The following is a 12,289-nucleotide window of genomic DNA, read 5'->3' as shown; positions in this document are numbered from 1 at the left end:
AATATCCCGGACGTAAGACCAGCCAGTTATGTTTTATAGATCCTTTTTCATGACAACTGACAGCCTATGAGTGCTTGGAATAAATGGGATTTATTTAGGTGTTTTTGACCTCGAAGGTTCACTTCATGATCACAGCTTTGGTCTTCTCAATGGACTATACGTCAGAAACTGGTATCCTTACATACCGATTTCAAAAAGCAATTTGTTGGTCCTGATGGTTAATAAATTGGTGTAAATAGATGTTAGTGGCCAAAAACCTTCAGTCTTGTGTTTCTTTATCTGAAAAGCCCAGTTAGAGAGCTGCTGTCCTGGTCTGACAAATAAAAAAAAACATTCAATGGAGTAGTTTTATCATTATAACATTTTAATTAAAAAATATCCATTTGTTTCTCAAAGTGTTGACATATTTTCTCTAAGAGCTCTGTCAGGGTGAAACTATTTTGATGAGTTTCTAAAAGAAATAAACATTGTGGCTGTTCTCCTTTTCTTTTAATTTAAAATCTGTTTTTGTTTGCGGTGCCTGTGTTAGTGACCTTACAGACCGCATTAGCAGCATTAAGCATATTAAATGGGAAAAACTTGGAACGAAGCCACAAACGTATCATTTGACGTATAATATCCAAATTAAATATTACTGGAGTCGAGATCACATGCCGCACATGGATTCACCCCGGGAATGTTAATCCCCTCAATCAAAAAGATTTACTTTAATTTCACACTAATGCATTTTTGCATTTGAACAGCGGATCAGCTGCTTTGAGCATAAATTGTTTTTTTAAATTCCCGGTAAAGCTTTGTGGGAACTGGGAACATCTTCAGTGATGCTTGCTGACAACCTACAGGACTGAAAGTACAGAGAATTAAAGAGATAATAGTGACTTAATCCCAATTTGAATTACAAATACCCAAATCATCACTTTGAGGTGCAAGATTTTCCAAAGTTTAAAATGATATGATTTAAAAAAGTAGACTTTTATCAAAAAAATCTATTTAATTGTTTTCTTTAAGAATTTTAGGCAAATATATGTTTACTTTGTGTACTTTTCCTTGTGTAGTACCTTAAAAAACACAAGCCCCATATTTTATGTTATAAATAAGAGAACAAATACCACTATTACCAAGCTGGAGGATGTGGTTCAGACATCACGCATGACGGATAAAAGTGCGACAAGTCACATCTCATTGTGTATCCACAAGCAAAAAGGGTTTCTTTTTCAGTCCACTTACTCTCTTCCCTTTTTTGATACTAGAGTAAGTTTAACATTTTTGCCTTGTTATTAGAAATAGCGAACATTAAAATCTTGCTTTTTAAGATCTCCATTCTTTTAGTGACATTATCTAAGTATTTAGTTTGCTTGAAACCAGAAACCAAGTAAGTTGGCGTGACAATTGGTTCTTGTTATCACGGCATCATCTGGCAGTTTCTCAAATTAGAGAAAAAAGTATTTTTAAGAAAGATTCAGAGTAACTTACAGGTTTCTTGCTTCCATCAGAGAGAAAAAGTAGTTAAATAATAGTTAAGATCCACTAATAATTCAAAATTCTTCATTCATTGAGCATCAGAAGCAGTTTGAAGTATTTAAATATGTGCTTACACGGTGATAAAGGGAGAAAAAAACAAACATATCTCAATAACTTAAAAAAAAACAGTCTATTTAAATCTAGATTGAGGGAAAAAAATCAAGAGTCCGAACCATATCAATTGTCAACCTTAGAGGTCAATCCAAATAGCTTTGCATACATGAATGAAGCTCAATGAACTAAAGAAATGGAAGAAACTTATTTCTCAGTGAAGCAAAAAGACTCATGATATCATGTACAAACGATTTTATGGGTGAATTTACTGCTGAGAACAAAACAGATCCAACTGGATCGTAAAGTAAATGAATGAAACATGTCATGTGAAAATTTAAAATTTGAAGAACTGTTGAGGACGCCGTAGGTGTGTAACCATTGTGTTATTCTAGGCATGTTTACATTAAAAGTGGGGTCATGTGGACCCCCCAAGATAGCGAGCTGAACTTGTTTTTTCAAGGATTTTTTATCTTCACTGGTGTCAGACATAAAATCCTGTCCACATTTGTCCTGGGGGGGATTACACATCAATGTAAGGGTGGGGTCATCTGGACCCCATAAGATAGCTCCAAACTTGAAAGTCTTTGAAAATCCGTTCTATACATTTCTCTGTTTAAAGGAATAATGGTGGATAATGTTTGATTTGAAAGTATAAAAATGTTGAAGATGCCTTTTTGAATAGTTTTTTTTCATATTGTTACTTATTTCTGCAGTAGAAGCTCTGGATAAAGTTTCGTGTCGGCTTTAGCTGCAGATATTGTGGTTTGTCTTTGATTTTTTTTTTTTTTTTCGATTGGTCATGTTTGAGTACTGCCTGTTGTCCCGAGGACTAATTTTGGTTCTCTGATTGGTGGTGTTGGTGGACTGGAGCACTGTGCACACAAAGGGGCTGTCTGACTCCTGTGTTGCAGGGGTGGAGTGTGGAATGTGATGAAACCCAAAACAGGGATGTGGCTCACTATAATAACTGGAAACAATGACCCTTCTCACTGAGCCACAATTTTTTTTTTCTTTTTTGGGTCAAAATGATGTTATTTGGTCAGTTTAATGGAGTACCAGAAGCCAAACTAAACTACCACGTTTTCTGTTAAATTGAAGGCATGACAACAATGGATTCTGAATATGCTGACATACTTTGGAAGATTTTGGGGTTTAAGAAAAACAATATTGAGGATTTTTTTTTTATTTAACTGTGAAAATAGGGTAATTGAACAAGCAAAACCTGAATATATAAAATCCCACTTCAGTTATCTTTTGTAAAACTGTTCCTAGAGGTCTTTTATGTGCTGTTTTTAAGCAAAATCCAAATCCTGTGTTGTTTTCTAGGACACAGTTTCTTCAATTCTTCAGAAATTCACCCTTGAGTTGTGTGCGGTACTGTTGGCAGGAAGTAAATGTGCACTAACTTCCCATCATCTCTTTGTTTACACTCTCTCCTGCTAGCTTACAGCTCCTCACAACCCCAAGATAGCACTACTGGTTGTCAGAACTATTTTGTTGTAAAGTTTTGAGCCAGATGTCAACTTGGACGAGGAAAATAAAGAAGTTAAAATCTAGTTCTCTGCAAGTGGATGCATCAGAATGGAACGGCTGATGGTAGCACTTATGTCCCTGCTACAGATTTTTTCAATTTTAATCTTAATTTTCTTTATCAATGTCTTCCATCAGCAGAAAAATGCCAAAAGAACACGTTAAAAACAGCACAAATTCATCAAGTGATTTTTGTGCCACATTATTGTGAACAAAAGTCACAGCTTTGAGAGTAAAATTTCTAAATTTTCAAGTGAAAATATTAAATATTTTCTTTCCATAAAGTATTTTTGCCATTTTTGAGATGCTTTCTTTCTATCTTTGAGTCAAATATTTGATGAAAGTAAAACATAAAAGTTTTTTAAAGCAAATATTTAATATTTTCACTGGCAAATTATTAAGTTTTATTCTTAAAACTTTACATTTTGTTGCGGCTGCAATAGCGCTTGAGGGAACTTGCAATCAAATTCTGTTTTATTTATTTGTGCCTGAAAAAGTTTTTTTCAAGACTTTAAAACAGAATTATACCTAAAGATTTGATAACTCTATTTTCTATTTGAAATTTACAATTGAAATACTGATTTACACTTTGATCAACAAAGATTATCGTTTAAACTTTGATGCATTTGGATTATTTCTTACTACCATAACCTAATAAGTCAAACTTATTATTTTGTGTGCCACCTTTTAAGGTTATTAGGACTTGGGTCACTGCTGGCAACATTTTCCTATTGTGAGACTGCAGGTGTTTTCATATCCAAACAGCATAAGAGAAGGAAATGGGTCGGTCTAATCCAATCAGTGCCATTTCAATATTGGATTTGTCTCCTGGATGATATGTTTAGATTTAAATTCTGTGGATCTTTAAATCAATAAACTCCTGTTGGACGCGCTGTTTGTGTCGAGGATAATATTGATGGCCTCACCTCTGTCGGTGTGCCCTTGGAAGAACATGCAAAGTGTTTGAGCAGAAACAGCCAATATCCAAGTACGTGGTCCTCTTCCTTACACTTCCTGTATTTATCATAAACAGTGGCATTTAAAAGCCTGAAACCCAGAAGAAAAAGCATCACTGTAATAATATCAGCTGCTTCTTGGTAAGTGGAGCTAATTTATTACAGTAGACGGTATATGGGGAGGAGAGGACAAGATAGAAAAATAAAAGGAAGCAGAATCTAACCCATTTATAGAAAGGCATGTTTAAAAATGAAAATATTTCAGAAGATCCTTTTATGGAGGAGATGCTCATAGAAAAGATTAAGCAGAATGAAAATGTTTTGGAGACAAAATGAATAGATCTCCAGACCTCCAGATCATTTTATTTTATTGTTATTAACAGTCTGATTTTTTCTTGCACTTATTTCTAACTTGTATAATTTGACAAAATATATTTTTATGGAGAGTAAAATATTAAAAGTTATTTGAGATGATTTATTCTGAAATATTATTCATGCATTTTTAATTATTCACAATTATTTTGAAAAGCTATGTTTTGAAAGTTTTTAAAATTGGCATTCTGCTAGCTTTTTGGACTATTTTGCCTTTTACTGAGATTTTGTAGACTGTTTTTGAGTTTAGCTAATATTTCAGCTACATGCTAGCTGTTTTGGCTAATTTAGGCTTTTTTTCCCCGTTTTATAAGCTATTTTGAAGTTTAGCTATTTTTCAGCTACATGCTAGCTGTTTTGGCTAACCTAAGTTTTTTTTTTGTCTAATTTGGCATTTAGCTAAAATTCTAGCTTGCTATCAACTTCAGCGTTTTCAGCGATTAGCTTCATCGTTTTTAGCTATCAATTTCACCATCTTCAGCTATCAGCACTAGCATCTTCAGCTGATACATTCCGCTTACAGCATTCACACTAGCATTATCACAGGTAATGCTCTATATCTCATTCATAATTATGTTAAAAAGTTATGGTTTTAAAGTTTTAACATTTTTGTTTTATAATGTGATCAATAATTGTTTATCCTGTTCGGCCTGCGATCTAAGGTGTGTTTTGGATTTTGGCCCCTTGTGCGATTGAGTTTGACACCCCTGCACTAGTGTGTCTTGTTTGATACTTGTTTTGTGAAGAGAGCAAACATTTGTAGCTTAAAAGATACAACTCTGAAAGGAAATTATTTTGTAACTAGTACTTTTTTAGTTAGTTTGTGTTATGTCAGTGTCGGTTTTTGTATCAAAAAATTGGGAAAAAAGGCATAATTTAAGAGTTAGCTGTTGACAGATAGTCATCTCAACATGGCTTGACTGCTCCAAATGCTCACAATTAAACACATCTGAACTTAGCGACTTAAAACTTAGCTTTAGATTCGACTTGAGTAACATTTGTTCTTAAATTAGCACCCACTCTGCTCAACTTTTGATATTGTAAAAATGTTTCCAGTGGTCTTCTAATTATGATTGACATTTTTAGCCCCCCCACCAAAAAAAATATAATTTTCTAGGATATAGTTTCTGCAGAATGGCAGTAGTTCATCAGTAATTAATTAATTAATTAAAATGGAATATCAGAGCTAACTTATTGTACAGTTTTGAAGCTGATACTAGCTCAGATGAAGACGCACGTGGATCTAGTCGTCTAGATATGTGGTGCAAATGTATTAGTTCACAAATATGCTAAATTTCATTTTATTGTCCTGATTTACAATGATTTGAATAAAGAAATACTCATAAATGCAGGTTTAAGCTTAATTATTTTTTATATATGTCCTCCATTATCAGATAAATGCCACAAGAACTTATTAAAAACTCCCAATTTTAATAGGAGTGGGTCTTATAGAAAGTGAAAGTACATTAAAACTAACCTTTAAAACAGTCTTTTTCTAGATTAGTAGTAAAAAGAAAGAGTTCAGCTTTGTGAAATACAGAGCTCTGTAAAGAATAAATCAGAGTTGACCGGAGTTGATATACCAGACTTTTGGGTCATTGGAACACCTTTAACCCCGGACCTGTGCAATCCTAGCTGAGAATAGTGGTCGGCGTCCTATCATAGATGGCTTTTTGTCCTTTTTTGGTTCAGGCCTTTTGAATAGTACTCAGACATAAAAGCAGAGGCATTAGCTTTGGAATGAGCCTGCTTTGTAAATGTCCCTGTAAAAGGGCTTAAACTGGGTGCAGCTCTGGCTAAAATCCCACTACATCCTTGGATAATGTTAGCCGAAAGTCGGAAAACAATAGCTAAATGCATCATTTCTTAAAAATAAAATGTCTTTGCTTTACTGTACAAGTAAAGAAATACAAGTAAAAAAATAATTTTATCAGTTTATGAGGTGTTTTTGAATAATCCACCCCAGTGTTTTTATCAAACACTTTGTAGTTGTTTGATATTCTTATACTCAGAAAAAAAAAAGCAGACGGTGACATTGTTTTTTTGCGGCTGCCGTCAGGCGATTCAACTCTGAATGGGTGTTATGTGATTCTTTCAACTGCCAAGCTTGTTTTATGAAACGCTGGCTTCAGCACAGTTTCAGTCAGGCCTTCTGAAAGTCTCCACTGATGCGTACAGATTTGTCTCTTCTCCCAGCTCGGCGCCAAAGCATAACCGCAGGTCAGATGGTTCTGCCTTTTTACCATGGTAACTTTAGAGAGGAAGTGTAGAAAGCGCAGTCTGGGCCTGGAGATTCAACATCTGCTAAATGAGAGTTCCTGCAGTGTCAAATGGTCCTCTAATGATGACAAAAACCTCTTAAGAAGGAAGTGCTTGGGTCATCTGATCTCTAGCTTGCAGTGGATGGTTTTCACAGTGAAATAGAAGGAAAGGGTTTGATATTCTTTAGGAAAGAACATTTTCTCTACTTTTTTAATGAAGACCATACATTTACAGGTGGAAAAAAATAACACATTGTTGGCGTTTTCTCAGAAAAAAACAGATTATATTTGGATTTTGATATTTTAACTCCAAAGTAAGATGAAGTATTGTCCCTTCTGATGATAAATTAATCTTTATTTGTACTTTTTTTGTATTCTAACCTGTTTTCTGATTTGTAATTACTTTTTTTTTTACTCTTACCACTGCTTTTAAGTGTTGCAACAAATCATTTTAGAATTGTCAGTTGCAGTGGCGGACTTAGCAGTTTTGGGGGCCTCGGGCAAACAATAACATTGGAGCTTTTCCAAAAAAAAACCTCTTAAAATACTTCAAATATTGGAACAAAACAGTTCACATTAGAGTGGTGTGAATCATAAAGAAAACTCAAAATGACAGTTTGTTTTTTTCCCTTTTCTCTCCTTTTCTTATCATGGAGATATTAAGGCCACCATGACAGAAAACTAAATAATAAAGTCGTAAAGTTATGAGAAAAAAGTCAGCATTTTATGAGAACAAAATCATCTTTTTTTATTTAAAAAGTAGTAATTTTACTTGTAATTTTTTTAAAAATAACGTAATTTATTATAAATATGGTTGTACGAAAAAAAGTAAAGCAGATTTAGCAAGAAATAAAATTTAAGTAATATTTGAAAGATTTTAAAAGCTAAATGGGACAGAAAGAAGAAAAAAAAAAGAAACAGGTCTTTTCCTTGTAACATTTGGACTTATTTTTATGATAATGTTTTTATAAATTTATTTTGGGAAATTTTGACCTTTTTCTTATAACCTTACCATTTTATTATCATAAAACATTTTGGTAATTTTACTACTTATTTTAAGCATTTTTAACTACTTTGCCTTTGTAACATTTTGACTTTCCTCTAATTCTGTTGTTCCTATTTTCTGTTTGTCTTCCTGCATTTTAGGAAATTCTGCAACAAATTTCTTTGTTTATCTTTTTCTTTTTTTGCATTGCAATAGTTTATCTTAGTCTTTCTTGGCTTACAAGCTAGCATTCCATTTCTGCAGAAGGCCAGGGGGAGGATGAAAGTTCAATCCCATTTCAGTGATTTGCATTTTTTATGACACAGTTAGATGATGATAATAGGTGTGGAAATTATTTTAGACAATTTTTTATTCAGCTCTAGGACCCCCAAGATGAAAACTTTAGCTCACCTTTGCCTAATGAGACGTCCGGCTCTGGCCAGTTGTGTGGAGATAACTTGTATTCCTCACTAGTGTTCGATTCTTAATGATTTTTACAATAACTCAAATGAACATTGAGGGTAAAACCATTTTACTATCAGCTGCTTGGCCCTGATTAGGGTCATGGTCTGCTATCTTGGCTGCATTCAGGCAAAGACGGGGTCACAGCTGAAGCACAAACATGATTTAATGTCGATGTGGAATAAATGCACCCATACCCTCGCATAATTAGCCACTAAACATCTCCTCCTCATTTCAGGCCAGGTGGTTTTTATTGATACAAGTGTTAGGCTTTTACTGCCTTTAGCCCGTCACTGGTGAGTTATCTGGACACCCAATTGGACAGTTTTCTGTCCAGCATCATCAGTGGAAAACAGGAGTGGTTGTAAAGAAGCGTTGGGTCGGTCATTTCATTGTATTTGATCTCAGACCGAGCCTTATGCATGTGTGTTGCCCTGTCTTTCATCGTTCTCCGCTCCATTATTCTTTTGATCTCTTCTTACAGCATCTCACTGTCGTGATGTGTCGAACAAACACGAAGCCATATTACACAAAGGAACAGAGCAATTTCAGGAAATGAGTTTTTTATTGACAGTGGAGCAAAGTTCACCGCTTCTGCCGACTTCTAGCAGCAGTGAATGTATCAATGTCCTCTTAGCTGAAAACAAGATAAATATTTTTATAGAATATTAATTCTAATAATAATTATTATAAAAAAAATGCTGTAGGAAAAATGTATTGTAAAATTAGCTCAGTTTAATTATATCTGTTTTGTCTCTTCTTTTAAGTGATGAATAAATCATTTAAAGCCTATTTCAGATCGTCTGAAAGACTTTAATTGTTTAAAGCGATAAGAACATTTGACATCCATAATGTGTAAACAGAACTTTCATCAAGTTCCAGATTAAATTTACAAAAATATTGTTTGAAATCACTCTTAGCCTGAAGCGGATCTTTTGTCAGCAGCGGGATGAAGCGTAAATGAGAAGTTTAATGCTTTTTATTTAATGTGGGAAGAATACACATGGACTAAAAATGTGAAACCAGAAGTTTCCAACATGATGATCTGGAGCTGCAGGCTACTATTTTATCCCTATATTGTTGCTCTTTATTTACAAGATAACAATTTCTCGTTTTTTTATTTTTTATTTTTTTATTTTAGTTGATTAAGTTTTATCTTTTATGTTTAGATTTTTAACATGTCAGATAAGTGAGCAAAACAATGCATTTGATAATCTTACAGCACATATTCTGATCTTCTACTGCACTACAATCTGTAGTTACAGTTCAGAGACTAAATTAAAGCATATAATTGCATTTACGTGTGAATTTTTATTGCATTTTTCACTCGTGTTGTCATGTTTGCATAAAGGCGTAATAATAAAAGGGGCATGTTTGACTTTCTTGCATCTTATTTGAGACCGGATGCGTTTTATTTTGAAAGGACCTTGAATGTGCTGTTGGCAAAATAAAAAAAAAAAAAAAAAAATTTTTTATATTGAAATACATAAATTAAAATCTTATTAATAAGTGGGCTCAAAAGCCTAAATAAAGTGGGTTTTGGTCCATCAGAACCCTGGTTGAAACTAGATTCTTTCATATCTGTATCTTCAGATACAAATCTATGTAATAAATTAATCTAGTTGCTGAGATGAATGTTTTAAAAATACATTTTAAAACTTATTTTTTCCCTTCCAGTGGAATTAAATTGACTTTTCCCATTGCCAGTGAAGCTGTGTTGAGCTCGTATCCTGCAGCACATGGTGACAATGCTTCATGGATTGCTGTAATTGTGTGAGCCATTTATGAATAAGCGCATGAGCAGCCCAGATATTTATTTTTCATCTCACAGTGTTGAGTCACATCATAAGCCTGCAAACATGTGCTTTTGCTTTTATATGCAGTCATGCATCTGACAAAAAAAAGGGAAATTGCATGTTTTATTTTGACTATAAACCCTCTCCTTTTTTTTTTGCAGGTGCTTCTGTTACTGCTGCTGACCCCTTCTGCTGGGATCACACTTGACCTTTGCTGTGGCCCTCATCAGCTCCATTTTTCCTTCCACCTCCTCCTCCATATCCCTCCTACTCTTCCTTGTAATCCCCTCCCCTCCTCGGTGTCTCATAGCCCCCGGCTTATTACTCTAACCCACTGACGGGAGCAGGGCAGGATTTGGCGGAGGATGAAGCGGGTCTGGTTTCCAACACCAGACAGGGGATAGAAGACACAAAAGAACCAGCGAAGGAGAGAGGAGGAGCAAAGGACAGAAAAGAAAGAAAGGAAAGCAGTCAAATCCACAAGATGCCACTGTGGAGGAAAGAAAGAAGTTTCTCTTCATCGCCATGAGCTGTCAAAGTGTTCCTAAATCCAGATTTGGACTTTTTTTGCCCCACAAAAAAAGTTGTGGAGACACACAGTTCTACCCTCTAAGCCTCTTTTTTTAAAAACCCACTATGTCTCTGTAAGAAGTGATAGCCATGCCAACCAAAGGAAAGTACCTGCTGAACGACCAGGAGCTGAAAAATGAGGCACTCTACCGCAAATTCTCCTGCATCAGCCAGTATCAGCCGCTGGTTCTCCTGCTGGGCCTCTCCATCCTCTGCTGCGGAATTCTGCTCATCCTCTTCTTTGCCCTTGGACTGGTGAGTTTAAGAACGAGTTTTTTTTATGGAAAAGGGTACTTTTTTCATTTTCTAAAAAGAAGATGCTTAAGTTGCATGCACTTAAGCTTTTGAGACGAACAAACATGAAGGTCAGATCTTTAAAGTCTACATAAAAGCCTTTTAGTGTAGATTTTAACACTTGAGAGAAACTTGCTGGATATTGCTTGAGCTCAAGGAAGCAGAAACATCAGACATTTTTCCAAATATGCCAGAACTAAAAAAATCTGAAATCAGGCAAAACAATGTGGCTGTTGTAAGGAGGGAAATGGTGCTTCTCTGAGTTCTGCTGTTGATTTTGGCGAGACAAGCGGCGGTTCAGTGAGTCCAGCCAGTCATATCTGACAGCTTCTGTCAGCAAAGATTATATTACTTTCTCCTCTTGGAAAAGCTAGCTTAACCTTCCTCCTATTATGTTGCTGCAAGCGGTGGCACACTCCCTTGTTCTTTTGTTTCCCTCTGACACAATGGTTCAGTTCCTCTAATAATTTTACATGCACACACTGTCACGTGCACGCACACGCTTTAAAATGAGCATTTTTCAGGTTCAGAAAAGAATAAATCCCTCTTTGTTTGAATTGAGAGGTTTAAATGACATAAATATAACATTGCATGTGTGAAGTTAGAATTCCTTGATGAATATTTCCTTAGTCCATTTTCTGCAGTTTTTCTAAAAAAGAGGCAGGAGCAAAAAAAAGAAAAAAATGAAGCACATAAATATCACTTGTTAAATGCAAAGGAGGACCACAGCACTGTTCAAAAGGGAGCGAGGGGGCAGTGTCAATATATTCTTATATAATTCCTCTTCTGGGTTGGATGCCAGAAGAGCCTCATTGTGATGTTTCGAGGAAATCTCAAATCTGCGATGGTAATTGGAGATCAGTGATGTGACGTAAAGCTGTGTTATAGTGAGTGTTTTTGATCAGTTCTGAAGAAATTGTTTCCATATGCTTCTATATACCTGTTTACATTCTGTTACTAATGAATTTAATTCCTTAATTTTAGCCTTGTTGTCAGAAACCTTTAAATTTGTTGCTGAAGATTCAAGAAAATGATTGAAAATGGGGTGAAAATAAGGAAATACTTGATAGATTAAAGTGTAGATGTTTTATTTTATGTTTTATACTGATAAAAAAATCTTTTTTTTTGGTAAAAGGTTACATCTAGAAACACAGCTTCACAGGAAAGTGAAAGTGGTTTAGCTGCGATCCTTTCTTTGCCGGCGCTGCCATGGTAACCAGAAAGCTCAGCATACAATGCAGAGATGGCCTTCTCCGCTCGGAGATCTATTAACACTGACTTTGTGCATCTGCCTCATTCTTGTGCTCTTTTAACCCCTTTGTTTTCTCTAGTGCGTCCCTCCATCTCCCACTCCTGCTTCCACTTACGCCAAAACATTTCCTCATTATGCAAGCACATTAGGCAACACTTGTTGCTGCTTACAGCTGCATTTACGGACGAGATAATCACATTCTTTCAGATGGCCTCTTTTTTTTTTTTTTGCTTCTT

General features: G+C 35.1%; 1 protein-coding gene across 3 annotated transcripts in view; it reads left to right on the top strand.

Moving 5' to 3' along the window:
• adcy7 (adenylate cyclase 7) overlaps nt 1–12,289 on the top strand; it is a 67,074-nt gene that overhangs the window by 23,862 nt on the left and 30,923 nt on the right. For all 3 annotated transcript variants that reach the window (XM_024294938.2, XM_024294935.2, XM_024294937.2), the window contains exon 2: nt 10,099–10,762. In XM_024294938.2, coding sequence (XP_024150706.1) covers nt 10,598–10,762 — 165 coding nt within the window. In that variant the 5' untranslated portion in view covers nt 10,099–10,597. The remainder of the gene's footprint in view (nt 1–10,098; nt 10,763–12,289) is intronic.

This window comes from Oryzias melastigma, linkage group LG3 (assembly GCF_002922805.2).
Source record: "Oryzias melastigma strain HK-1 linkage group LG3, ASM292280v2, whole genome shotgun sequence".
Classification (NCBI taxonomy): domain Eukaryota; kingdom Metazoa; phylum Chordata; class Actinopteri; order Beloniformes; family Adrianichthyidae; genus Oryzias; species Oryzias melastigma.
The sequence above is the reverse complement of the archived record's forward strand: the minus strand, read 5'-3'. Positions and strand labels throughout refer to the sequence as shown.